Source organism: Pteronotus mesoamericanus, unplaced genomic scaffold (assembly GCF_021234165.1).
Source record: "Pteronotus mesoamericanus isolate MK-2021 breed Mesoamerican mustached bat unplaced genomic scaffold, CSHL_Meso_final contig_202, whole genome shotgun sequence".
Classification (NCBI taxonomy): domain Eukaryota; kingdom Metazoa; phylum Chordata; class Mammalia; order Chiroptera; family Mormoopidae; genus Pteronotus; species Pteronotus mesoamericanus.
Genome location: NW_026555086.1, coordinates 1,197,393 through 1,223,500, shown reverse-complemented (window position 1 = coordinate 1,223,500; position 26,108 = coordinate 1,197,393). Strand labels below are relative to the sequence as shown.

Sequence of the window (26,108 nt, the reverse complement as noted above, 5' to 3'; positions counted from 1 at the left end):
GGCGCCCACAGGGGGCTGCTGCAGGAGCAGAGGCCTGGCCGCGTGCCCTGGGATGCTGTCCTTCCCTCAGACGAGGCCGGGACGGAGCCCGGCCCCCGGGGCTGTGGGTCAGGAGAGGAGGGGACCAGGCCTGCGCGCCAGGAGCCCCCCGACCCCCGTCCGCTGGCCTGCGGGTACGAGGAGCGCCCCCCAGAACATTCCGGAGGACGGGGACCGAGGCCGCCAGGAGTCCTTAACGTGGCTAGAAGCAAATGGATGCTTTGAACGTTTTTTGATGTTTGAAGGCTTGAGAAGGATGGTTATTTCAAACTTCTGTTTTTTTTCTGCTTCACAAACTTCTGAAATTTATGGCTGCAAGTCCTGGGGACAGCAGCAGAAGCAAGATGGGGCCGTGGGCCGACGCATTCAGACACATTCTGGAAACTTCCCAGAGCGAGGAGGAGGACCATGAAAGACACCAGGGCGACGCCCCGCCCCCCGGAAGCGGCCTCTGCTGTGCTCCACGGCGAGACGGCAACCAGATAGGGACCAGTTTCCTTTTTATCGAAGAACAAAGAAGTTGGAAACTGCTTGCACGTGTGCGTTGGAACACAGCAGGGAGCGTTCTGCGTGCTCAGGCTCTCTCTCGGAGGGCGCGGCAAACACCCGCGGGGTCAGAACCGTGGCGTCACGGGCCGTCAGAGCCTCACCGGGGCGACCTGTCGGTGAGCAGGCTCCCAGCGGCCCGGCCGTGGCGCGTCCCCTTCCCCGTCTGGTTTCTGTCTTTCAAGGCGACGTGGCCGGGGACAGTGGCCTGCGGGGGGCCGGGGGGGGGAATAGCTGCTTCCCAAAGTGCCGTCTTTTGCGGGTTTTCTCCAGTGGACCCACAGGAGCACACGAGACTCTCGGGGTGCACCCGGCGCATGGGGACTGGCTGGGGGGAGGCGGTCCAGCCCTGCCCCTGCGGGTCCCGTCCCCCGCATGAGAAGTCTTGACCGTGTGGTGCCGGGGGACTGCGGCGGCTCTCCCCCTTTTCCTCCCTCCCTGACGCAGTTCTTGTCTCCTCCCCACAACGGTTTGTCGGACAGGTGTGCGGAGCTGCCCTCAGGTGGTTCTGCATCCCCTGGGCCCCAGCCGGCTCCATGTGACACTGAGGGGGCCGGAGACCCTCAGGTCCCCGGAGCGGCCCCCACGCGGACCCCGCAGAGCCCGAGTTGCCTCCCGTCAGAAACATGGTCTTGGGCTCCTGGACGTGCGCCATTTGTCTTCTGCAGAAAACGCCGCGACTCTCAGAGCCGCTTGGAGTGGCTCCGAGAGGAGGCTGCGCGGGCCGGGCTCTCTGGAGACACAGGCTACGTGTAAATGCATAAAAACGATTGGCCCGCGTGGTTAGGAGGCTGAGAGGTCCCAAGTTCCGCAGGGACCAGCTGGAGACAGGATTGGGGAGGCGTAGACGCCGCCTGAGTCCAAGGGCAGGAGAGGACCGATGTCCCAGCTCCAGGACAGCCAGGCACAGAGAGGCCCCTTTCCCGGCGTCTTGTTCCGTTCAGAACCCCCCCATGGACAGGACAAGCCCACCCACACTGGGGAGCGTCTGCTTTGCTGGGTTCACCCCTGATGGGTTCATCTCAGCCAGAAACACCCTCCGCTGTCTCCACCCTGGTCCCCGGCACCGTGTGGCCAGCCGAGCCGATGCACAGCCTAGAGCCTCAGAGGTGCGTCCACAGACAGGCGTCCTCACAGGCCGTCCGCCGGCCGCGCTGACCGAGCCATCCTGGTCAGGGCGCAGGCCTGGGTTGCGGGTTCAGTCCCGGCCGGAACGCACGTGAAAGGCAATCGATCGGTGTTTCTCTCCCTCCCTCTTCCCCTCAATCAATGAGCGTGACCTTGGGTGAGGATAGAAATACATAAAAATAAATCTTGTTAGATGTTCCGCTCTCCTATTTTGCACTGGTTTCTAAATCTGCGTTAGGGGTGCTGCGTGCCCTGGTCTGGCCTGGACTTGGGAACCAGTAACGGCCACAGTTTGCACTGAGCGCTGGCAGTGGATTCCAGGGGCCTCGGGGGGCCGGGGGGCACAGCTTCACCGAGCCACCCGGCGCACGGGGTACCCTCGGCTCTCGCCTGCATGCTGGTCACTGGGCGCCCCCTCCTCTGCCCTGACGGGACCGCAGAGACCAGAAGGCAGGGCGCGTCCCTCCTGCGCCCAGCGGGCGGCAGGGCCGGGGAGTCAGCGCTCCTCACTCCCGCGGCGGGGTCTGCCCAGCCTGATAGCCGGCTCACCTCAGCAGCTGAGCGCGCACCCCTGCGGCAAGTCCCCTCCGTGGACTCACAGCGCCTGCCGGCCACGCCATGCCAGGTGCGGGGGAGGGAGCTGAGCCGTGCGGGCCCCCAGCACGTGTCCCAGGCTCGGCTGCGGGTCCCCATCCACGTTGGCAAATTGGGAATCGCGTTCCTTTAGCCGCTACTGCTGCATCGTTGCTTTGCTCTTCTGAATGGATGTTGGGCTTCTTTTAGGGAGTGGATGCAGCGTTTTTCTGACACTGTGTGCTCCCACTTGCCCGGCAGGAGGAAAGGAAGTGATGTGTCCTCGCAGGCGTGTGATGCGCTGGCCGCCTCCTCAGCCGCAGTACAGGCCAGCCTCCGGCGGGCCTCAGTGTCCCCACTGGCAGCTCGGGAGGGCCCGAGGCAGGGAACGCGGGCGCAGCGCGCACCGGGCGGCTCACTCCTCTTGCCCATTTCATCCCCAAGAGCCCCTCGGCACTGGCTGCGGGAGGTGTGGGTGGAGACGCAGGTCCGCCGGCCCCACCCAGGCGCTGGCCCTACCTTCCTGGTCCCTCTCCCAGGGGAGGCAGCCAGGACGCCTGAACGTTTATGAGCGCGCACTGACTCTGTCTTCAAAGTTGGGCTGCTCCGCACGGGACCACTCGCCGCCTCCTCCCCGGACACTGTGCTGGTCTCAGCAGGGTCCGGCACCCCCCCACCTCACGGAGTGGTCACAGTCAAAGGAAAAAAGGAGCCGCTCACCCAAGAGGAGACAGTTCTCTTTTTCCTTTTCGTTTTGAATTAAAATCTCGTCGCTTACATATTTCTACGGTGAACGGAAAAACCCCTTTTCTTCCTCCGCGGTCCCCCTTCCTTCTCTTGCTCCCTTAATGACCTCCCAAACTTTTGTGGAAAATAATTGATTGCATTTAAATTTCCTTAAAAGTTGAAGAGGTAACGCTACAGTATAAATTTCCGACCAAACACTAAGTAGGGAAATATCCATTAGTGAAATTAACTACAGTTTCTAGGTAGCTAACAATGTGCGGTATACAGTCGGGCATGCCTAATGAACGCTGCGGTGGGCGATATTTCATTATACAAATTAATGCTCACATTTTAATGGGAAAGTCACATAATGAATCTCGGCTTCCGTGACAGCAATTAGAGACACAGATTGTCCCCTTCTGGACAAGCCACTGTTCAGCAGTCAGCAGCTGTGTGAGAAGTCCTCAGGTTTATAACGTATATATGCTTTGGGGGAATTAGTGCACCATTTATATTTATGCACTGACGCCTCGCCCTGTCTGCCTCGCCCGGTGTTTGCCGAGGAAAGACGCGGAGGAAGACCAAGTAAATACGGGACAGGCGCCGTGAACGCAGGGGAGCCCTCAGCGGCTCCAGGTAAAACCGAAAACCCTTCCAGAGAGGTAGCCAAACAAACTGAGAAATAGCAACGACACGTGAGGAGCCCAAGGCACCTTAAAAGCTTGAGAGACAGGTTTCCGAACAGATCGATGGGAACCCGCTAGTTATTTTGGGAACTTGCTCCCAGTGGCTCCAAAGTAACCCCGCCCGTGGAGCGCGGCGGGTCCTTGGCTGAATGAGCACACGGGCGCGGCGGGCAGGGGGCGGGGCGCTTAGCACAAGGACGGCCCTGGCGCGTGGCCGTGGGCGCCGTGAGCCGGTCCGGCCGGCGGGCCACTCCCTCACATGGCGGCTTGGAGACGCTCCCGACGCGTTGCCGAAGCTGAGCGCACCGCCCATCGCTGCGTCCGCGGGAGCTTCTACTCCTGGAAGACGGTTTCCGTTGCGTCGATGAGCTGACGACCGCTTGTTGTGTCTTTTCTAGCAAGGCCTTCTTTGAGCCCACGGGCTGCTCCCTTCAGAGGCTGGGCGTGGTCCCCCGGGAAGGCCGCCCGCGTCGGGGTCGGGACGCTGCACTCAGCGCGAGACGCGGGCCTCGGCTCGGCCGCCCGGTGCAGGCCCGTCTGTGGGCTGCGGAGCGGGGCCTGTGGCCCTCCGCGTCTGGGAGAGTGTGTCAGTGGGTGCCCGTGTGTAAGAGCAGGGTGTAGCATGTAGAAACCTGGAGGTGTGGCTCTCGCTGGCATGTCAGCGGTCCCCGTGCCCACTCCTGGCCGGACAGGAGTGGCGGCCGCCCTGTGGGAGAGGCGTTGGGTTCCCAGCCCGCTGTTGCCCGCAGCCCGGATCAGCCCAGCTCCCAGGGCCCCGAGGGTGAGGCCCCGACAGCAGGCCGGGGCGGAGGCAGCGTCCCAAACATCGCCGGGGACCCCCGGGAAAGCTTGGGGCAGCCTGAGGGGCCTTAGAAGGTCTTGACTTGTTTATAAAGGCCCCGCTGGCCAATCTCTCGAGCACATGGAGTAGCTGCCAGTCTGAGGCTTCCCGGGCCCCTTGGCGGTGAAGCCGGGGAAGGCGGAGGGCTCCCAGCAGAGGAGGGATTCGAATCATGAGGGGTCATAAGGAGAAGGGCAGATTTTTTGTTAGTTTTTCCAAACGCAGGCCTGAAAGGGGAGGTTTGTCCCATGAAGCGCCCCTCTGGGAAGTGAGGGCGGCCGAGGGCGCGGAAGGCGGAGGGGCCCCCGGGACTCCCGGATGCCTGGTGTCCATGCGCCGCCGCTTGCCCCGTGAAGACACACCAGGGCCCTGGGCCCCGGGGACTCAGAAGTTTGGGATGAGCCGTTCTCTTCTCAGCGACGACTGTTCCCCGCGCAGGGAGGCGGGGGCCTGTCTGACAGAGGGAGGACCGTCTCTGCGGGTGCGTGCATGCGTGTGCAGCGTGTGCAGCGTGTGGTGTGTGCCCGTGAGTGTGCCCAAGCGTCCCGGGGTTCAGAGCTGGTCTCAAGCCTCACGGAACAGGAGCTCCAACCTGCCGCGTGGCCGGGGGAGGAGGCGGAGGGCCCCACGTGAGCGGCCTGTGCCCAGGGCAGCGCAGAGCAGCTCTGGGTTCCCAGTCCCCGGTCCCCGGAGGAGGCTCTCAGCGCCTCCCGGGTGCAGAGGTCAGGGGAAGACTTAGGTCTTGCAGGCTGCAGGCAGAGCCAGCAGACGTGGCGTTAGGTGTCTGCTGCTTTTAAAACTCTAGCAATTCCACTTTAGCTTTTCCAAGTGCGCTCTTTCTGGTCCGCCTGAGAGTCTCCCGGGACGCTGGCGAAATGCCCGCCTCCCGGCCCCCACCCCGACCCGGGGCGTCAGGACAGGAGCTCACCCCCCCCCTCCACCGGCCACCCCAAGGCGTGGCCCAGCTGGAGAACCCCAGCTCCCGCGTGCCTTTGAGTCCCTCGGAAATGCGCCCACGGATGCCGTGTGCCCTGCCCAGCCCTGCAAGCTCGGCCACGCCTCCCTCCGCTGCTCCCCAGCGAGGCCTGGGCACCGGCTACAAACCCCAATGTGATTAATGATTAAGACGCGCTTAATCGTCCCCAGGTGCGTCCCTGGAATGCAGCCTGCGTCTCGCCCAGTACCTGCAGGCCTCGCCCCCGCCCCCACGTTCCCGCGGGCCCAACCCCAAGGCCCCGGTCCGGCCCTCGTGGCCCCGGGCCCGCCACCTCCCGCGCGGCCTCAGGGGCTGCCTCTGCCCCCGACGCCAGGCCAGGCCAGCCCCGAGCGCCCGTCCGCAGCCTCTGTCCCCACGGAGCGTGTCTCCAGTGAGGTGCCCGAACAGCAGAGGTGGCTTGAGTGTGGGCCTCACACGGGACTGAGTCCGAGAAGCGGAGATGGCGCCCAGAGCTGCGGGGCCGCACGGCCAGGGGCGGCAGCTTCCTCTGGGCCCACGAGCCAGAGCCGCCGGGCCGTCCCCTGAGAGGCCCCCCCACCCCAGGCCCACAGGCCACCCCGGTGCTGCCCGGGAGCCGGCCGCTGCCGCCGCCGCGCGGGGGAGGCCGGCGCTCAGCCCGGGGGGCCTGCCGTACGGCTCAGAACCAGGCCGCCCATCCTCCTGCTGGTGACCAAGTCCTCCCTCGTCAGCGGTGCCACCCGCGTGCCCACACCCGGAGCGCGGGGGTCACGGCGTCGGCTGCGCCCAGGCTCAGGAGGACGTGCCCTCGCCAGGCGTACAGTGGACGAGGGCAGGGCGGGGACCCCGCGCCTCCCCAGAGGAATCGCGGCCGCCTTCCCCCGGGAGAGCGTGTCTGTCCCAGCGCTGGACGGGCCCTGCGTGGCGAACGCCTTCTGGGGATGCGTGTGACCCCACGGTGTGTCGCCGCCTGTCCCCCACCCCCGCCCCTCCATGGGGCAGGTCCCCGTGGCACGGGCCGGGCCGGCGTCTTCTCCACAGAGGAAGGAACAATAGAAGTTGGGTGTGGAATCTAAATAAATATTTAATTCATGAAGATGATCTTACATGTTTTAAAACAGTCCTTAAAGCTATTTTTATTCTCTAGAAAGCGCTTATTACAGGTAAATTACACATTTTACTACCGGAGCATTAGCTTTGCCATTAGTACAAATTTAAGGCACTACAAAGACCCGTAGATAATGTTAATTTCAAATACAGAAACTAAATATATTTTGTGCCTTTTTATTACTCATTTTCTTTTAAGTTTTATTGACTGCTTTTTATCTTAACTATATGTCTTTACATGCTGCAGTCATAATGCACCGTAATGGCATTAATATTTTATAGAATCGGTATTTATAGGTCTTTATTTGGAAACAGTGCCGTGGGTCTTCAGCCATCCGAGCCCGTCTGCAATGGTACCCTCCAAATAATGATAAATTGCTCGTGCCGTGTGCCATTTGCTAATTATATCCATGATTTACTGCAGAGCAAGACTTAAATCATTCATTGCAGTCTTGCGTAACAGGGCCATAAAATTTTTAGGTTTAAAAATGGTTTCCATGTGTATAATTTAAACAAATTTCAGAGCTATTGTATACACAAAATATTGCAACCAGCCATTTGTTACATACTTTGTCTTTTTAAACTTCTACTTTTAATGATCACTGTGGTTGAAATTATTATGCTTAATTTTCATAATCATAGCTTTTAAAATCTATAGTCGTTTTCACATGTTAGATAAAGAAAAAGATAGCTAATTGTGTGTAGATAGTATGTCATTCCTGAATAGTCCCAAATGGTACAAAATCATTAAAAAGGCTTAAGAGTACGAATTATTCTTCTATTAAAGAGCAGTTGTTCTCTGACTAATTATTGGTTGGAGTTGCTTTGTTGCCAAGAACAAATGCCGACCCTCCTGGCCTTGTTTAGCGCACCCAAGTGAGACCAACACTTCTTTTTCTCTCCTGTACCAAACCCTTGCAGGTGAGAAGCCCTACAAATGCCCCCACTGTGACTACGCCGGCACCCAGTCCGCGTCCCTAAAGTACCACCTGGAGCGCCACCACCGGGAGCGGCCGAACGGAGCGGGGCCGCTGTCCGCGCAGCCGCCCAGCCAGGACCCCCGGGACGAGCTGCCGGGCAAGGCCGCCCTGTTCATCAGGCCCGACGTCCTGAGGGGCGCCTTCAAGGGCCTCCCCGGAGTGGACTTCCGAGCGGCGTCGGCCTCGCAGCCGTGGGCGGCGGGCATGCTCTCGGCTGGGGACCACCCCGGCCCGGCCCCCGGCATGTCTTCGGAGGCCCCCTCAGACGCCCTGAAGGGCGCCGACCTCCCTTCCAAAAGCAGCCACTTCCCCGAGGTCGGGAGGGCCTATCCGAGCGTCGTGAGCAACGGTGTGACCTTCCAGGGCTCCCTGCAGGCCTTCATGGACAGCTTCGTCCTCAGCTCGCTGAAGAAGGACAAGGACGCGAAGGACAGAGGCCCGTCCGACGCGCCCTCCGCGAAAGCCCTCGGGGCGGACGGGGCCGAGGACAAGGGCGGCAGGAAGCCGGCCCTGCGGAAGTCGGAGAAGTCTCAGTACGAGCCCCTGGACCTGTCCGTGCGGCCCGACGCCGCCTCCCTCCCAGGCTCCCAGGTGACGGTGCAGGACAGCGTCGCGTGGCACGGCTGCCTGTTCTGCGCCTTCACGACGTCGTCTATGGAGCTCATGGCCCTGCACCTGCAGGCCAACCACCTGGGCAAAGCGAAGCGCAAAGACCACGCCGTGGGCGTGGCCGTGCACTGCCCGGAGCACGCCCGGGAGGCTGGCAAGGCGGCCCTGCTGCCCTCGGCACAATCAAGCAAGGAGGCGGCGCTGGCCGGCTCGCTGGGGCCCCTGGACGCCGCGTCGGAGAAGGTGGCCCAGGGACAGGCCAGAGAGGCGCTGGGGGAGAGGAAGCCTGGCCCGTGGCCCGGCCACGTGGACCCCGCGTTCTGCAACTTCCCGTCAGACTTCTACAAGCAGTTCGGCATGTACCCCAGCGCGGTGGGCTCGGGAGCCCCCAGCTCCTGCCCCAACAAGGGGCCGGACGGCAAGGCCCACGCGGAAGACGACGCCCCGATCCTCATCCCCGACGCCATGGACAAGACCGCCGGGGATGACCTCTCCGACGTGGCCTCCTCCGAGGACGCGGACTCCCCGAAGGGGGAGACCAACGACGACGAGGAGACCGAGACGGAGCCGGAGATGACGAGGAAGCCGCTGTCCGCCCTCGGCAAGGACGGCAGCGGCGACGGAGGGGACGGCCCGCAGCCCGTCCAGGGACTGGCGCCAGCCCTGCCCCAGGTGTCGGAGAAGCCGTGGCACAGCCCGGGCCTCCTGCCGGCCCAGGACGCCGCAGCGGGCCTGCCCAGGCCGGAGCGGGCGCCGCCGGGCCTGGAGAAGCCGGCGAGCGTGCTCTCGGTGCTCCGGGCCTATAGCGCCGACGGCCTGGCGGCCTTCAACGGCCTCGCCGGCAGCACGGCCGGCCCCGGGGGCGTCAAGCGGCCCGACCTGTGCGGTAAGTTTCAGCCTCCTGCTCCTCGTTTCCCAAAGCTTCTGCGCTGATGTGTGCGTTTTGTTTGTATTTTGCCAAACGGGGCAGGCTTATTCACGGGCAGATTCGGGGCTAAACATGGAAGGGGCCCCAGCGACGCCCCATGTGCTGCGCAGGTGGCGGCGGCGGCGGCAGCGGCGGCAGCCGCACCGGGAGGGCTGGAGGGCGCGCGCTTGCGCCCCGGTGCACGGCCTGGACGCCCGCCCGGAGGCGGGACGGGCCGCTTCATGCGCGGGAGCAGCTTCTGGGGCTAACCCGCATGGTGAGCGGGGGAAGATGCTAAAAATACCAAAGGGAGAAGAGACAGGGTAACTTGCAAACTTTTCAGTATCTGTAACTCGCGCGTGAGATGCCTAACGCCCTGGCTGGCCGCTCGCTGAGCCTGGCTGCTGTCCTGCGTCCTCCTCTCGGTAACCAGCAGGCTTCTCAGGCCCTGCGGCGAGCGCATTGCCCGGGCGGGGGCGGCGGGGGTTTGGGGCTCACCTTCAGGCACACCCCGCCCACACCCCGCTGCCGCGCATGTGACTTCGGCCTCCTGTGCTACTGTCGCCTCTCCTGCCTGCCCGCCTGCCTCTTCCCCGGTCGGTCTGTGGCTCTGACGGGCAGCCTGCACCGTGTGGCCCGGGCCCCTGCCCGCCTGCTCGGGGCAGCACGCGGGCACTCCTTCGCATCCTTGAAGAGCAGGGGTCCCCGAGGAGCGCCCGCCTCTTAGCAAGTGACGACCACGTGAAGCCTCGGGTGGCGTCGGGTGAACGTGAGGCGGGGCGGGGCGGGGCAGGCACGCAGGTGGTCTTCTGGGAGCTTCTCCCCGAACAGAAGCTCAGCCCCAGACACCCCCAGCAAAGACAGGCGACGGCGGTGCCTTCCGCCTCCGCCCTGGGCGTGCATTTCCGTGACTGGCGCCACTTGCGGAACGAAGGGAAGACGGGACGGAGGGAGAGAGAGAAGGAGGAAGGAGGGAGTATTTTTTAACCTCTGAATCCTGACATTCCTCATATACTCGGTGGGATCCAGGGAGCTGGACTCGGTTCATAGCTTAAATTGATATATTTCTTTTTCCCTGTCCTTCCCTAACTCATTAGGAACTGGATCAAGCAGTCAGAAATATTTTTTGAATTGTCAAAAATCACTAAATGGATTTCTGACAGCTCCAAAAAATATTGACAGTCCCTTCTGCTGAGAGGCTCGCAGGCCCGGCAGCCCGTTCTATTTTTAGCCACACACAATTCATTACTTTTGAAGCTGTTCAAAACAATATTTAAAAGGCGCAGAAAAGGGTTTTATGTCAGTCCAATTTTTTCCCTGTTCTTCTGGGGGAGTGGCGTTTTAACTTTTTTTTTTTTAATTGTTGTTTTAATATTGTGATTAGGACTGGTTTTTATTTTTTTTATTGTTGTTTGGGGATTTTTTAAAGTCTGTTTTTAGTTCTTTCAAATACCTGAGGAGGACCCTACCTCCTGCCAGAAATGCGCGCATCAGGAGAGCGCACACCGGGCGCGTCCCTAAGCTCGATCTCGGTGACACAAGCTTGCGTTGCCCCTGTTAATCTCGTGTCCTGTCGGTGCCGGGGGAGGGGCGGGCAGGCAGACCTAGCGGTGTCCTTGGGCCCCGGGGCGGGCGAGGGCGGCAGCCGGCAGCCTGCTCTGCCTTGGGAGCCCCTTTTCCTCTGCACTGGGCCCCGGGCGCTGCCCAGCCCTCCCCCAACAGCGGCTCCCAGTGCCCCCGCGTTTCCTGGGAACGTGCGAAACCTCTGCCCAGTCAGCCTGTCTGGGCCCCTGTTTCCTCCCACGTCTGGCCCCCGTTTCCTCCCGGGCTGCCGCGGTGCCCCGGGCCCAGGCACGTGCTCCCTCCTCGGAGCCGGGAACACTGTGATCCTCTGGGCTGCCTCACGGGCCCTGCGTGGGCGGCATTTCCCCCGAGCCTGTGCCCTCTGCTCCCAGCATCGCAAGAAGCTCCGCGTAGTTGAGAACGTGAACCTCCATTGGCTGGACTCTGCGAGGGGAGACGTGGCGGTGGCACAGAAACCCAACATTCCCAATGTTGACCCCCCTCCTGCCCCGCTCGGTGGACGTGGATCCCCAGCGGGCCGGCCAGTGTGCGCCCTGGTTCGCTCGGGAAGCGGCGCCTGGCCAAACCAAAGAATTATCCCAGCATCTCTTGCCTCGGAAGGGTTTGCGGTGGGGTTTTTTCTGGGTGGCAAACCCAACTCTCCGCTTCGCTGCCTCTAGGAACAGGCTCATAGGAGGCACGGGGGGTGGGCCCTGTTTGGGTCTTCATGGGGGTAAACGTGATGAAAGCGGACCACAAACTGCTCCCGTCACTCAGACGCCGCTCTGACCCCTGCTGTGACTTGGGGAAGGGGCTTCTGACCCCGAGTCTGCGGGTGACACTCACGTCGCAGGCCCACGTGCAGGTGCCTCGCTAGGTCTTGTCCCTGCTTCCCAGCTGTGACACCTCAGGCCCTCCCTCCCTTGGTGTCAGGGACCTGGGGTCCTGGCCGGTGTGCGCTGCCTGCCCCCAGCCGGCCCACTGCAGACTCTGGTGCGGGAGAGAGGCCGGCGGCGTGTGCGGCACTCAGAGCATGGGCGGGGTTTTCGCGAGGTCCCCCCCAGGGGACAGAGCCCTCCGGGGTGTGGCAGTTGGCCAAGGAAGATGTCACACCCTTCGGGTGGAGCCGGAGGAACGCGCCCCGGCTCCAGAGAGGGCCGGGCCCCCAACCTTGTTACGCGAGACCCTGCCCCAGTCGGCTGTGCCTGTGTCCGGCGGGGCCTTGGGCCTCTGGCCGGCGCCCGCCCTTCCGGGCCCTGAGGAGGACATGCCGGCCGGGCCCTCTGCGGTGCGAGGACGTGGGTGTGCATGGTCCATAGGCCTGGGCGTGACCTCGGCTTTCTGACGGGACAGGGTCCGCGTGGTGTCCGATCGGGGGTGGGGCCGGCCAGAGCAGCGCCTCCCTCCACGGACAAGGCCAGGCGGGCAGCCCCTTGTCCAGCCTGAGGAATCTGGCGACACGTTGGGCCAACCAGCGGCTGGGTGACCCACGGGCCCCCAGAGGGCACCGGCCTCCCGGCAGACGGACGGCAGGCCGCCCACGGTGCCCAGGGGCTGGCCGCTCTGGGGCTGGAGTTCTCGGACGCGGACCGTGAGCAGGCCAGCCTTGCCCCATGCCTCTGGGCCCCGAGCAGACGCTGGGGCCGGCGTGGGCGGCGTCTCGTGTGCAGAGTGGCTGGGTCCACCGCGGAGCCCGGGGCAGGGTGATCGGAGGGATCGACATATGGAGGGAAGGGGGCGCCTGGTCCCCACTCCCTGGAGCTCCCTCTGAAGCCGCCACCTGTCAGGGCCGCAGGGAGACTCCGCCAGCGGGTCCGCCGCACGCACGGGGGCCTGTGCTCCTAGACGGAGCGCCCCCGGGCCCGGGAGGAAGGGAGAGAGAAGGCGGGTCGTGCACAGCAATAGCTGCCACATCCCCCGTTTGCCTCCCTCAGCCGAGAAGGTGGCTCGTCTGGCCCCACGTCTGGCGAGAGTGAGGGTCTCTCCCAGCAGTAAGACAAGGGGTCCCTTCCAAGAAAGATAAGGAGGGGCCCCCCTCCTGTCGCCTCAGGCGTTCTAACCCGGAACGGCACGGACCGGACGGCCACGCCGGACCGCCTGGCGTGCGACCTCTGTCCTGCGCACGCCGCGCCACGTCCCAGCACAGCCCGACCGGACACAGTCGCCGTGTGTCGCCACCGCGCAGTGGAATGCAGGGCTGGCCGCTCTTTCCTCCACAGGCTGGGGGTGGCTCCCCAGGCTGGCAGCCGCGTGGCCTCTGCGCCCGGCCCGCGCAGCCTCGGCCAGGAGCGGGAGGCGCTGGTGGTCCCGCGCAGCCACAGTTACCCAGACAGGCCGCGGGCGGGGCCGGCCGCCGGTCAGCGGCGCCCGCTCCGGCTTCGAGTGTCAGGTTGCTGTGACCGTCCCTTGTCCCTTGAGAGGACAGGCGGAGCCCTGCCTGCCACTCCTCCCCCACCGGTGCGGCGAGGCGGGGCAGACCCCTGTCAGTGGCCACACGGCACCCTCCAGGGCCGTTCAGTGCCAAGGCCAGGGGCGCGACTGGCACCTTGGAGGGGGTGGGGCGGTGCGCCCCAGGGGCAGCGGGCACAGCCATCCCGGCAAGGCCGCTTCTTTTCCCGTGCGGCAGGAACACCAGCGGCCCCGCCCCATGCACGGAAGGTCCCAGCCAGCCTGTCAGGACGAGGCCGGCAGAGGACGGAGAGGCGGGGTCCGCCTTGGCTCCGGGGCGCGCCTGCGCGGGGGGCCGCTGCTGTCTCCCTGGGGGCCAGGCGCGCGGCGAACGGAGACAGGGTTCTGGGCGTGGCTGCGGCTCTCACGGGGGCCGGCGTTCAGAGTGGCGGTGACCGTCCTCAGGAGGACAGCGCGAGGCAGCGACGCCTCTGTCCTGGGGTCCTTTGGTGGCGATTGTCCCCTGGGCAGGGAGAGGCCCGGCCTCACTTCTTCCCCAGTGGTCGCGGGGACGTGTCCCAGCCCTCGCGTCCGCCGCGCTGGCCAGTGACCACTGTTTCTGGGCACATGGGAAGGCAGCGCGGAGGGCGGTTCTGGCGCTTCGGTGACGAGAGCCCCCCACGGGCGTGTCCAGGGCCAGAGGCCAAATCCAGGAGGGGGGACGTTGGTCCTGTTTGGAAGGCCAAGGACAGATCCCTTTACTCGGTGCAAATCGCCGTCCCACCTGCTCTGCCTTGCTGGCTCCCTGGCTCTGGGGGGACGAGGTGTAGGTGCTGTGCCCGGGTCCCCGGCAGAAGCCAGCAGCCCTGGGCAGGCTGTGCCCGCCCTCCCCCAGCTGTGGGAGGTGCCATCTGGCGCGGGGACCGAGGGGCAGCCTCCCCAGCCCTCCCGCAGCCCCTCCGCTGCCCCCCGCCCTGTGAAAGAAGGAGGGCACTCGGCCTTGGAGGGCAGAGCTGAGGCGTGACGTGGCCGCTCCTCCTGTTAGGACAGACGCATGGGGACGGCACCCGTGAGCGGCGGGGACGGGCAACAGCAGCCTCGTGGGTGCCCCTTCCCTTCGGCTGCGTGTCTCTGGCTCCAAGGCTGCTGTCTGTGTCCGCAGGGCCCGCGGCGCAGAGGCAAGCCCGCAGCTCCCGCTCCGCCTGTGTCGTCCGTGTTCTCCTTGGACAGCGTGACGCCGGCTGCCTGGGGCCAAGCCCGGGGACGCCGCGCCAGGGCTCAGTGCCCACACAGGCACACACGCGTGCACATGCACACAGCGGTGTGCACTCACATGGGTGCCCATACACCCATGCACACGCCGACATGCACTGGCAGTGCACGCATGCACACTGACCGCTCCCCCCCTCAATCACGCCCTCCCTGCACATGCCCGTGCACCCGCTCTCTCCCTCCGGGCCCTGGCGTGCGACGGTGGGAGGGGGGGATGTTGAGGGTGCTGGCAGAGCGGACCCCACGCCCCCAGGGAGACGCCGGCCACCCAGGGGAACAGCAGCCGTGTGACCGCCGCTGCCAAGAGCTGGGCCAGGCGACCCAGCCGCGCTCGGCCGTGGCGTCGGCCGCCCGACGGCCGCACCTCCCAGGCGGCCGGGCCCCTCTGTGTTTACGTCCAGATGTTGCGTGCAAAGCCTGGGTTTCCGACGGGCAGCGACCGTCTCCTGTTACCCGGCGCCGGCCACCAGCCCCTCGCTGCCTGTCCGCCTGCTCTAACCACGCGCTGCCCTCGCCGTGCTCGCTGGGGCCGGGGCCGCGCTCGGAGCATTGCTTGGCTCTCATTTCCGCATTGAACAGTGGGGGCGGCCCTGCCTTGCCTCTCAGGTCTCTCTCGCGCCCGGGGTTTCTGGCTTGTTTAATGAATCTGCACGTTTTCTTGCAGGTAAGTGACCCCCCGTTCTAGTCGGTCTAGCCGGACTTGCCCCTGCGCTGCTCGGTCGGTGGCTGTCTGCAGCCCGTCATGCGCGTAAAGAGAAGACTGCACGCGCCCGCGTGTGTTGAATAAATGAGCGCTGTTGGCGCAGGCGTGTGCATACGCTCGGCACGCCACCGCCGGCGTGCGTGGCGACGGCGCAAGGAGGCTAAAAACACTGCCCGCGGGGTCCAGCGTCGCCGTGGGTGCTGAGCGGAATCGCCGAACGGGGGAGACCTCCCCCCGCCGAGTCGTGCGTCCTGCGTGGCCAGCGCTGGTGGCTGGAGGGCCCTCGCCCGCGAAAAGCCGGCTCCCTGAGCCTCTCGAGGCGGCCCCGCGGGGGCCCCGCGTCCGGTGGTCCTGTGCTTTGTCACGCTCTGGAAGAATTCAGAGAAGTGCGGCGATTCCTCCCGCGCCCTTCCTCCCCGGTATTTCAACAGTAACGTTGCCAGTGTTACATTGTGTCGGGTCGTCACGTGAACCGGGACCAGACGGCACCTCAACGCCCACCACTTGCAAACTGTCGTGTGCTTTGCAGCCGAGTATTGTTGAGTCACTAGAAGAGACAGGAGGTGTCCCCGGTGCTGAAGGCATGTGAGTTATAACGATTGTAGCTTTCTGAGCAAGTGTCAAACTACCCTTTCGAGTGTGCTGTATGCAGAGTTGCCACTTAGGTCACTTAGGAATGGAATGTAAAACGATACTAAAATGCTTCCGTAACTTATCTTGGTGTTGCTAATAAACGCGCTGGGAAACAGCAGTGCCGTCTGAGTGGTGATGTTAACTCGCCCCACAACACACCCACGCCCTTCACGTCCTGCTCGCTGGTGGGGACCTCAGGGGGACCCCCGGGGGTCCTGCTGTTTTCCGGGGCTGTGTGCTGGGCCACTGGTCGCATTTCCACCATCTCTTGGGGACACACAGCTATCCGTTCACAAGTGCATGAATGTGAAGGGACCTCCTGATCTCGGGGGGACCTCAGCGGGGGGAGAGGCCGACGGCACGGGTTCATCCCATGTACAAGTGCCCTCTGCACATCGAGGCTCTGACTGCTCCCGGGCGCTGCGGGCAGGGGAGCCGAGGCACGGAGCGTGCGGGGACCCCGGGAAGCAGGTGCAGTGCCCGGGGAGGTCTGCTGTGCCTGCCCTGCGCTCCCCCACCCTGGGGCTCCACAAGGCGGGAGGCGCGTCCACGGTGCACGGTCCTCTGTGGCGGCCTGGGGCCTGGCACTTTGAGAAGCTACGTTTGCAGCTTGTGAGGAGGAGGCGCCACCCTCCCCTGGATTTAGACAAAGCCACCGGCCAGGGGCCCTGGGTGGGGGGAGGGGAGGCCCGGTGGACGGCACCTCCGCTGGGGCTGCAGCGGTTGCCCCGGGCACTGCTCCGCGGCCACACCCGCTGCGCACACCAGGCCTATCGGGCGGGGCGGGGCGGGGCTCGGGGGTTCAGAGCGGCCCGTGTGGCCAGGCCCCAGGGGGGAAAGGGGCTCACTGAGGGGAACAGGCCGCCCAGCCCCCGGGGGGACAGAGGGAAGGCCCCCGGGAGCCCTGAGCCAGGCCTGGCTGCGCTCTCTTCCCTCTGCGCGGCCCAGTCTCCAGAGGGCCCCTGCGGCTCTGCCCCCGCAGCGGGGTGCTCCCTGCGCCCCTCCCCAGGGGCAGCTGCTCCTGCGACAGCAGGGCCTGCGGGAGTCTCAGCCTGTGAGCAAGCCCAGCCCCTGCCCCGTCTCAGGCCAGGGCACCCCAGCCCCACACACCCCGCACTGCGCCCCGCTCACCGCACCTGGTGCCCGCTTGCCCCCGGGTGTCTCTGGGAATGTCCTGCCTGCTGTGCGGTGGAGGGGGCTCAGGCCTCCGCGGTGAGCTGGCTCCACCACAGCTCTGGGGGCGGAGGGGGGGTGCTTCCTGCCCCGCGCCCCCAGATTATGACGAGGCCCACCTGTCGGATTGGATCTGCCCTCAGCCACACAGCCCCGCCCCGTCCTTCCCACTGGGTGACCCACAGGCCCGAGGGGACAGGGGGCTCCTTCGTGGATGAGGGTCCCGTCTCAAGGAGGCGGCCGTGCCTGGGGGTGGCCCCGGCCGCGGGGACGAAAGGGCCAGAGCCTCTCACCCTCCCCTCAACGCACGCGCCAGGAAGCAGGTTCGCTCTGAGAAGAGTCAGACGCTCTGGAATCCGTAAGAGAACCTGAGCTTCGGGAGGCGGTTGTCGCACCTGCGTGGCCGCTTGCTCTCAGAGACGCGGCGCGGCGATCGATGGCAGCCCGCACCGCGGTTGCAGCGCGTGGGTCGCCGTGTGCCCGCCCTCCTTCCAGGGATGCCGCACGCGCTTTCGCGGCCAAGGCAGGGACCGCACGGCTCCTCCACTGCGAAAATGCGCGCCGCGCCCGGGCCCCAGCGTCACGGGCTCCACGCGGAGCTCGCCCCCCGCAGGTGCGGGTCGTCCAGACACACCCACCCGGGACCTCCCACTGCTCACGAGGTTAAGTTTTCCTTTTGAACTTCAGTTGTTGTCAGATTAATATAATATGCTCTCAATTATCCACATAAAAGGAGAAAGGCAACCAAGCGAGGAAAGCAAATTTGCGATTAATCTAACAGATTACTGCTCTTTTTACATGACGGACAGTTGCTTTTCTCTGTCGGCTCGGTGCTGCGTGGGAGCTGGGGGCCGGGCGGGGCCGGCGGCCGGCACAGGTGAGCCCAGGGGCCTGCCCGGCGGGGCTGCAGCTGGGCGCCAACGAGGGGCCGCGTGTGAGGGCTCTCCCTGCCCCTGCCGAGGGGAGTCTGCTCATCCTCGGTCTCCTGGGGCCCGCGGCGGACCTCATCCTGTCTCCCAAAGCCAACCCGAGCCCGGGCCTGGGGACAGGGAGGGACCTGCGGGGGACGGGGGCTGGCTCAGGGGGACACCACCCAGGGCCGGAGCTCACTGTCCCTGGCTCCCTCCAGGGTCCTGTGTGCAGCTCACCTCAGCGTCACCCCGAGGGCGGGGGGAGCTGAGGCGCTGACCCCCAGCCCTGCGGCCCTTGTTAGGTGACGGTCCCTCTTCCAATGCCCAGAGAGCGGGCGCCGGCCTGCCAGGGGACAGAGGGGGGCAGGCGCCGCAGAGTCCGCACTGGGGACCTGTGGCCCCAGGTTTCACGCCCCTGACGCACCGCCGAGCGTCACCCGCCTGCGAGAGTCGAGAGCAGATGCGCAGTCAGCGACTCCAGACACTGAGACACGCGTCATCTCCCAGGCCAGGGACAGGCTGGCGTGGCCTCGGGAGACCCGCCACCGAGCTCCAGGGAGTGTGGACAACTGCCTCTTTCTGGGGGGCCGCCGCCCCATTAGGAAAAGGAGGGGGCGCCTGGAAGCCCCCCCAGTCAGCTGGGTCTCCAACTCCATGGCTCTCACGACCCTTTCTGGAGTTCAGGTGACTCCCTCGGGCTCGGACGCGGACCCCACGGGGCCCGGTGTGGACGCCAAGCGCCACTCCCGCCGTGACCACGTGGACGCGCGGGTGTGGGGCCCGGCGACCGCGGGCTTGTTGGGAAGGCATTTCTATCGCGTCCTGAGAGGAGCGTTGAAGAAGCTCTCTCTTCACGCTGGAACTCAGTCACCATGGTGTTTTTAAAGAGAAAGTCGATGAAAATCGACTTTGGGGTCCAGGGAGGTGCGGGGCCAGCCTGACCCCTGGTTCTTCCCCTTTCCCTCTCTCAGCGTCTGTGCCGCGGCTGGGCCCGAGAGTGAGGCCCCCGGAGCTCTTTGCAGACTCCCGGGGCACGGCCACCGTCCCTCCTGGCTGTCAGCTTCTCCTGGGGCAGCAGGCCCCTGGGGAGCCCCCACACCCACCGACACCCCCACCTGGCGACACCTGGGGGGACTTCATGCCACACTCCGTCCTGCATGCACGGGGCACCCCCGCCTCCTCCATCCCTGTGGCCGTCCCACCGTGTCCCCCCCTGGGCTCCAGGGCCCCCTCAGAGTTGCAGCTGCCAGCTGGCCCCCCACCCCCGTCTGGGACCGCGCGGGCCATCTCCCTGTGCGCCCCTCCCGTCCTGGGCGTTGGCGTCCAGCGCAATGTGACATGGTACATCTGTGTCCCCTCATGCACCCTCAGGGGGACAAAATGCCCAGATGTGAGTCACTTGGAGAGGGACAGGTCACACCCATCTCAGTTACTGTAGGGTCTCTGCCCCCTGCAGGCCCCAGGCAGAGCGCCCACGACGGCTCAGACCCCGCGGCCCGGCCGGGCGGGCGAGGCGCCCGCCACGCTTGCTCACCCTGTGTGCTCGTGACCCGAGGGCCTGGCCACAGCCAAGCGGGGGTTCCTCCCGCCCCTGGGGGGACGCCTCCTGGGGACCCCAATCCCGGGATGCACGGAAAACAGTCCTTGGCTCCTGGTCTTCCCGTTTCCGATGAGACGGAGGGCTGGCCGTGCGGGGAGTGAGAGTCTCAGGCGCTCGCTGGTGGGGGCTGGATCCCTGTGCCTTCCTTTCTGTGAGAGCCCGTTCGGGCTCAAAATGTCTCTAGGTCACGCTCAGGGCGGTTACTTTAAATCACAGGGATTTTCCTGAGGACCCTGGGGCCAACGCCTGCATGTCCCCGCGGGGGGTGGGGCGTGACACCCCGCTCTCTGCGGTGACTGGGATCTCAGCGGGAGCCGCGGGGGCTGCGGCTGGGCCAGCGGGCCTGGCACCGGAGCACTCGGCCCAGAGGCTCCTTGAGTCTGGGGCTCCGAGGGTGCGAGGAGAGGCCCCGCCAGCCGCCCTGGCAGCCCAGAGGTCAGGGAGCGGCGTGGCCTGCAGCCTGAGGACCCCGGGCTGGACGTGAGGGGTGTCCCGGTACAGTTGAGGGAAGGGAGGAGAGCGCCACAGCCGGACAGCGGGCGGGGCGCCAGGGAGAGCCAGAGACGCGGAAGGAGAGAAAGGAAGGGTGGGGGCGGAGGTCAAAGGAGGAGACGGGAGAGGTCGGAAATGAAGACCTGAGCAGGTGGAACTGGAAGCGAAGGGGGGCAAGGAAGAGGAGAGAAAACAGGTGGGAGGGAGCGTAAGAAAACTGACAGTGATGGAGGCGGAGGGATGGGACCGAGGCTTCGAGGAAGAGGAGGGGCCCCGCGGGGCCCCGGGGTGGGCAGGGGGCTGGCGGCGGGCGCTGCCCGCGGGTGCCCCGGGGCCGCGGGGGGAGGGGCGGGCGGCCCGGGTCCAGCAGCCCCTGCCCGCGCTCCCACCACCAGTTTCGGGAGGAAGTGCAGCAGCTTAATCAGAATTATTTACAAGATAATGGTCCATTGTTTGCACTAAGACAGATGTTGTCTGTGGGAACTTGGTGTTTTATGCTCCCTCCCGCTCTGCCTTCCCTGGGTGCAGATGGGTCCGCAGGAGCGTGAGTTATTAGCCTCGGAGCGGAAGCGGGGAGGCGCCCTCCCCCCGCCGGGCTTGCCTGGCGGCCCCGGGGTCGGGGCACGGTCCCTGGGACGGCCCCGGCCGGCCGGCCGGCCCGCGGGACCGTGATGAAGGCGCCCGCTTCCTCGGGCGGCAGGTCTGTGGGGTTGTTGTGAGACGCACCTGCAGTGTGTTGAGTCCGGAGACCGCCACACGGGGCCGCCTGGCCCTGTTCACGCCACAAGGAAGGGGCAGCCCCTCGGGGCTGGGATGTCGTGGCCCCCACTTTATTTTAACGTGGGAGAGAGCTCCCCCTCGATCTTCTGGGGCCACTTCGCGGGCCGGGACTGGGCTCGTGGCTTCCCCGCTCCTGCAAGGGTACAGGTGGCCACGTAGGTGCAGGTCACACCTGCTGGCCCAGGAAGGGGGCGTGTCCCCGGCAGGGAAGCGGGGGTGTGGGGGTGTCCCTGGTCCAGCCCGGCAGGAGGGCCGCTGGCGTTGGGCCGCCCCCCTGGGAAGCCAGCGACCCCAGCCTTCCTGGGCCCCGCTGTTCCGCGTCGTCCGGTGCACCTGCTCGGCGGACAGGACCGCCTTGCAGAGGAGGACGCGGAGACCAAAGGCGTGAGCGGCCCTTCTACTCGACGGAAAAGCCTCCCGCTCCTCAGGGCAGGACCGAGCCTGGGAGCCTCTCGGAGCCTCGACCTCCCAGCCACACGCGGGCGTCGGGGGGACCGTCCTGCAGCATCATGACAAGCAAACGGCTGGGGGCCCGTCCCCTCCTGAGCCCCGAGCCTGGCGAAGACACGCTCGCTGGACAGTCGGGCTGGGTGACCAGCGACATCATCCCACTTTCCTGATCTGCTGCAGTCCCAGTATCAGCTGTGACCCCCCAAAACCAAAGTGACGAAAGGTCACAGAGTCACACGTGGAAGGGAGAACCAATGAGTGGTCGAAAAGAGAGACATTCACGGCAACTCAGTTTGGCCCAACCCATCGTTGGGGCCGCCTCCAGGGGGCGTGGCCTTGACCCCGCCCCCGCCCCCACCCTCATCCCCCGACGACGGTGAGCACTGCCTGGAAATCCGCTGCCACCGAGGTTCTGTCCATACTGAGCCCAGCTCCTGGCCTCTAGCGTTTAAGGACGTGGCTGTTTCCCCCAACTCTGCCCACGGCCAAGGGACAGCCCTTGGCCCCCGCAGCACGGCCTGCCCCTCGGAGCTGGCCCTCCGTCCTCCGAGGCTACTTTCAAAATATTAAACACCTACCACGCGCGGGGCCACCCCCGCGGGGTACCTCACGGAGGGGAGCGCAAATGATCTTTTCTCGTCGAGTCCTCGTACATGTCCCGCGAGTGAGCGTGACCGTCCTTCTCCCCACGTTGTGAACGAGGACGTGGAAGAGCAGACCAGCTGCAGTCCTCCCCCGGGATGACCCGCGAGTCGGGGCGGACGCTGGGGGCACAGCCGGGCTCCCGGGGTCCCCAGTCCGCGGCCTCCCCTGTGGCGCCTTCCGCCCTCGTGTGATGCGAGGGGCATCCTAAACGAACACAGCACCCCCCCCACACACACGCAGGAACAGCCCGTTCCTCCCGCCCTGCCGCTCCGGGTCCGGGAGAGGGAGCGCAGCTCTGTACGGGGAGCCCAGTCTTCCAGGGACCGCGGGACGGGGCGCCAGGGGTGCTCCAGGCGGCCCTGCCGGCCTTGGACTCGCCTTGTGACCCTGCGTAGGTGTCTCTTGCGCCTGCAGTGTCCTCACTCTCTCTGGACGACGGAGTCTCACTGGGCCTCCCGAGATTCCTGGTCTGAGAGTCGATCCTTCTTAGGATTCTACCTATTCAGTCCCTTGTCCGCCTCGGGGAAAAAAAGCTGTTGCGGCTCACCCTCCCCCGCAAGGGCCTCCAGGAAACGAGACCCTCACCTTGCGATTGTCCCTGGGGCCCGGGGCCGTGCGGGGGAGTGCGGCCGTGGGTGGCCTGGGGCGGCCCCCAGCGTCGCCGGCCACCGGCCGCCAGGATCAGAGCAGGAGGGTATGCGTCAACCTCGCTGTCACTGTGTCAGGCTCTGACCGAACCCGGCCTTGCTGGGGACCACCGATCATGTCTTCTGCGGTCCCACGGAGCGGAGTCACATGTGACCAATTACCAGTGTCAGGCGGGGTGGGGGCAGCTCCCGCCTCGTGGGTGGGAGCCAAGCCGGAGCCCCCAGAGGTCGGGGGCTGGGGTCTGAGGCCTTGGAGCCGTGGCCCCCCTCCAGCCAGACCTTTTCTGTTAAAACTGTTTAAATTACAAACCAGTAATAAAAGGATCGTATGTGTTTCCCACCGAACAGGTTCTTTAGGGCTATTACTGTAATTAAAAACATATGGCGCCCGCGCCGGTCGGAGGGAAGCCGCAGATGTACAAATTGGGTATTATAGAAGGGTTTTCTGCTTTTGCCCTTTTAAAAACGTCAAGCCGGAGAAGTTTAAAGAGATAAAATGGCAATTGTGCGATAGTAGGTAGCATTTTGGTTTGGGAGGCATTAAATACATAAACTCTTTCTTTGGAGTTAATGGGGACACGCGGGCCCTAAGGTGCGGGGGAGGTCAGGGAGGCGGGCCCGGAGGGTCGGGCGAGAGCCTGTCTCCGCCCCTGGCCTCGCACACCGCGGAGGCTTCCCATTTTGCATGCTGTTCTGCACCAAGAGGATTATATTTATTAAATATCGAATTATATTAAAATGGGATTGATGGGAGCAGAAACAGGGATTTCGTTTCACGAAACTTTTTACATTTTAAAAGGCAAAGATCCAGTATTGATCCGCTTGGAAACAGTCATTTGTTTTAATTTAAAATATGCGGTTGATTCCGAGAAGGTGATAAACACGGCTGATGAAAATAAAAACCAGGAGCCCGCACTCAGGGCCCCGCGCCGCGCCGGCCTGCGCAGACCGGGCGGGACGTTGGGCGGGGACCCCGGCAGCAGCCAGCTGTGCTCCGGGGCGGCCGGGGCGGCCGGGGAGGCGCCAGGCCCTCGCGTCCGACACGCTGGGGCCCGGGCGCGGCGCCGAGGACCAAGGACGTTGCCCTAATACGTCTCCGCTACAGAAACCGGCCCCGAAGGAGGCGGCTGGGTGGAGGGAGCGCTGGCCCCCGGGGGCCCCTCCCGCTCCCTTTGGAAAACACTTCAGGGTCCCTGAGCCAGCGCCCGGTCGCCGCTGCGAGGGGCCCGAGCAGAGAGGGCCCGGCCGCAGAGCGCCCGACGAGCCGAGCCCCCGGAGCCAGCACTGTGGCTGCTGAGACTCGGGACGCTGCCTGCAGACGCGCTGCGTGTCCCGTGGGTTTGTGTTCAGGTTGTTACCACACTTTCTTGGATGAGGCAGAAGGTCCTGTAACCCGAAGCGAGGGGACCCCGGGCCCCTCAGGACAAGGCCCTTTGAAATGGGCTCAGCAGCCGCTGCCCTGCTCCAGCCTCGGGTCCCCCTGTGACCTGCTCCTTGGACCTTCCTCTGGGGCTTGGACCCGCCTCTGGGTCAGGCAGCTCCGAGAGCTTCCAGCAGGAAAGGCAGAGCAAGGTTCCAGAGCCTTCCGCTTGCGACGTACCGGACAGGCCAAGGTGCTGTGCACGGCCGCGGTTCTCCACCTGCCTGGTTTTCTTCTCCAGGGGACACGTGTGTGGCATCGGGGCGGCCCTGGCAGGGGGGGTAGGCAAGGGGGCTGCTAAACAGCCCGCCACGCGCAGGGCAGGCCCACCAAGGACTGCCTGCTCCGACACCATAGCGCCAGGTGCCGGCCCCTGGTGTCCAGGCTCGCAGTGCAACTAACCGCAGGCTGGGTGTGCGGTGCCCGTCCAGGGCAGGGTCCGGCTCCCGGCCCACGGGCTGGCATCCACTCGCTCCCGGGACACCCTCCTTGGAAGTCATGTCACCGTGGACCCCGCGTTTGTACGAAAACCTTTGCGGGAAAGCCGGCAGGTGGGGACGCAGATGCTCCCAGCCCCTGGCCCAGCCCATGCCTCCCGGTCAGGCCAGCGTGTGGCGGACGCAGGGCGGGCAGCGACGGCCGCCGCGTCTCCCTGCGCGTGGAAGCAGCGCCGCGTTAACTTCTCCTGAGGTAAAATAACACCTTGCCACTCAGCACAAGTACCAATCACAGAATGAATTAACCGTAATAACCGTTGTCAGCAGCACAAAGGACTTGTTGCTTTCCTAAGCAGATTTCAGCGCCGCCGCGAACCGCGCTCCCACGGGGCCGGCTGGCGGGACCGAGTCAGGAGCCATTGTGTCCGCCTGTCTCTCTACTTTGTTTTTCAAGGCTAAGGAATCGCGGCGGAGACGTCTATTTTAAACATAGCAATAAATACGCCCCTTTGTGTGTCGGCGATGTCTCCTCAGAAACGCGGCGTCTTTAGTGACTTGGCCGTGGAAACAGCGCAGGCGGCTGGCGGCCCGCAGTCGGGCCTGAGCCCAGGAGGGAACGACGCCCAGTTACCCTCCCAGAAAACACCTTCTCGCTTCCGGGAGTTACCAAACTAGCGGCCGCTGTTCCTGCCCTCACGGGACGTGCGTGGCCCCACCCTGGGCCGGCGGGGCCCCGACGCCTCGTGTGGCCCCCAGCGGCCTTGTGTGATGTGAGGCTCCGTTCACAGTGGCTGCTCTGGTGTCCCTGCCCCGGTCTCGGCGCCCTGTCTCCGCGCTGCTCCCTCTTAAAGAAGCTCCCTCGTTTGGGCCGAGAACCAGTCGTCCCGGGAGGGCGGGCGGGCGTGGTGAGCGGCGGGTGCAGGGCCCTGGGCGGGAACGGGCTCCCAGCAGAGCTGAGTTCACTGAGTCGAACGGAGCTGAGTTGGTGTCTCTGGAGCTTGGGGGTGACCTCGTCCCGCAGTGGAGGGTGGCGCCCCGTGGGGTCTGCTGCAGGCCCCGGCAACGGCCAGGGCGGGGGGCTTCCCAGAGGAGACACCAACGGCGCTGCAGGTCACAGGCTCCTTCACTCAGGGACGTGGACAGCTGTGGACACTGGGTTCCACGAAGGACGCGGGCGGCTCCGAGCAGGCTCGGGTCCGCGCCCCTCACCGGGGCTGTCCCCACGCAGAGAGGCTGCCTCACCCCGGCCCCCCGATTCCCCAGCCGCTGCCCTGCAGCCCCTCTGCCTGGTCCCCGGGCTCCGGGGCCCCCTGTCCTCCCGGCCGGCCACTGGGGGACCGCTGGGGTAGGACAGATGGCGCTGACCCCACTCCCTGGGACAAGAAGACCAGCCGGAACTAAGGGACGTTGTCACATGACATTGGGAACATGGTGCCGCCAGTAAACGCCATCCCTCGATGTCCCCAACGGGACGGTCTGTCACCTCCACCTCCCGGGACGGCCCGTGGCAGAGCCGGTCCCTTGGAGGACATTCCGCCCAGCTCTCCACGAAGGTGCCGGGGGACAGAGACCGGGGCTGGTCAAGACTCCGAGGGCCCCCCCGGGAAACACAGGCCGGGCTGGAAATCCGAGTGGCGCTCCCTGGCAGGGCAGCTCCTGAAGGTTACGGAGGGTGGCCGCTCGGACCAGCCTGCCGCGCCGACCTTGGCCAGCAGCAGCAGGGGCGGGCCGTCCTCGGCCCCTCCCCGGCCCAGGGCCACGCAGGTGGACGCTGCCCCTGAGGGGCGGTGGGGTGGGGGCGCCGCTGCCAGGACTGGCTGCTCCGTTCTCATTCCGGGACCCCTGCGCCCGTCTGGGCAGACGGCTTTCAAATGAATAGCTATTTCTGGATGATTTT

General features: G+C 65.1%; 1 protein-coding gene across 1 annotated transcript in view; it reads left to right on the top strand.

The window, feature by feature from the left end:
* ZNF536 (zinc finger protein 536) overlaps positions 1–26,108 on the top strand; it is a 277,569-nt gene that overhangs the window by 168,878 nt on the left and 82,583 nt on the right. The window contains exon 5 of the mRNA XM_054570232.1: positions 7,523–9,076. Within this exon, the coding sequence (XP_054426207.1) occupies positions 7,523–9,076 (1,554 nt within the window). The remainder of the gene's footprint in view (positions 1–7,522; positions 9,077–26,108) is intronic.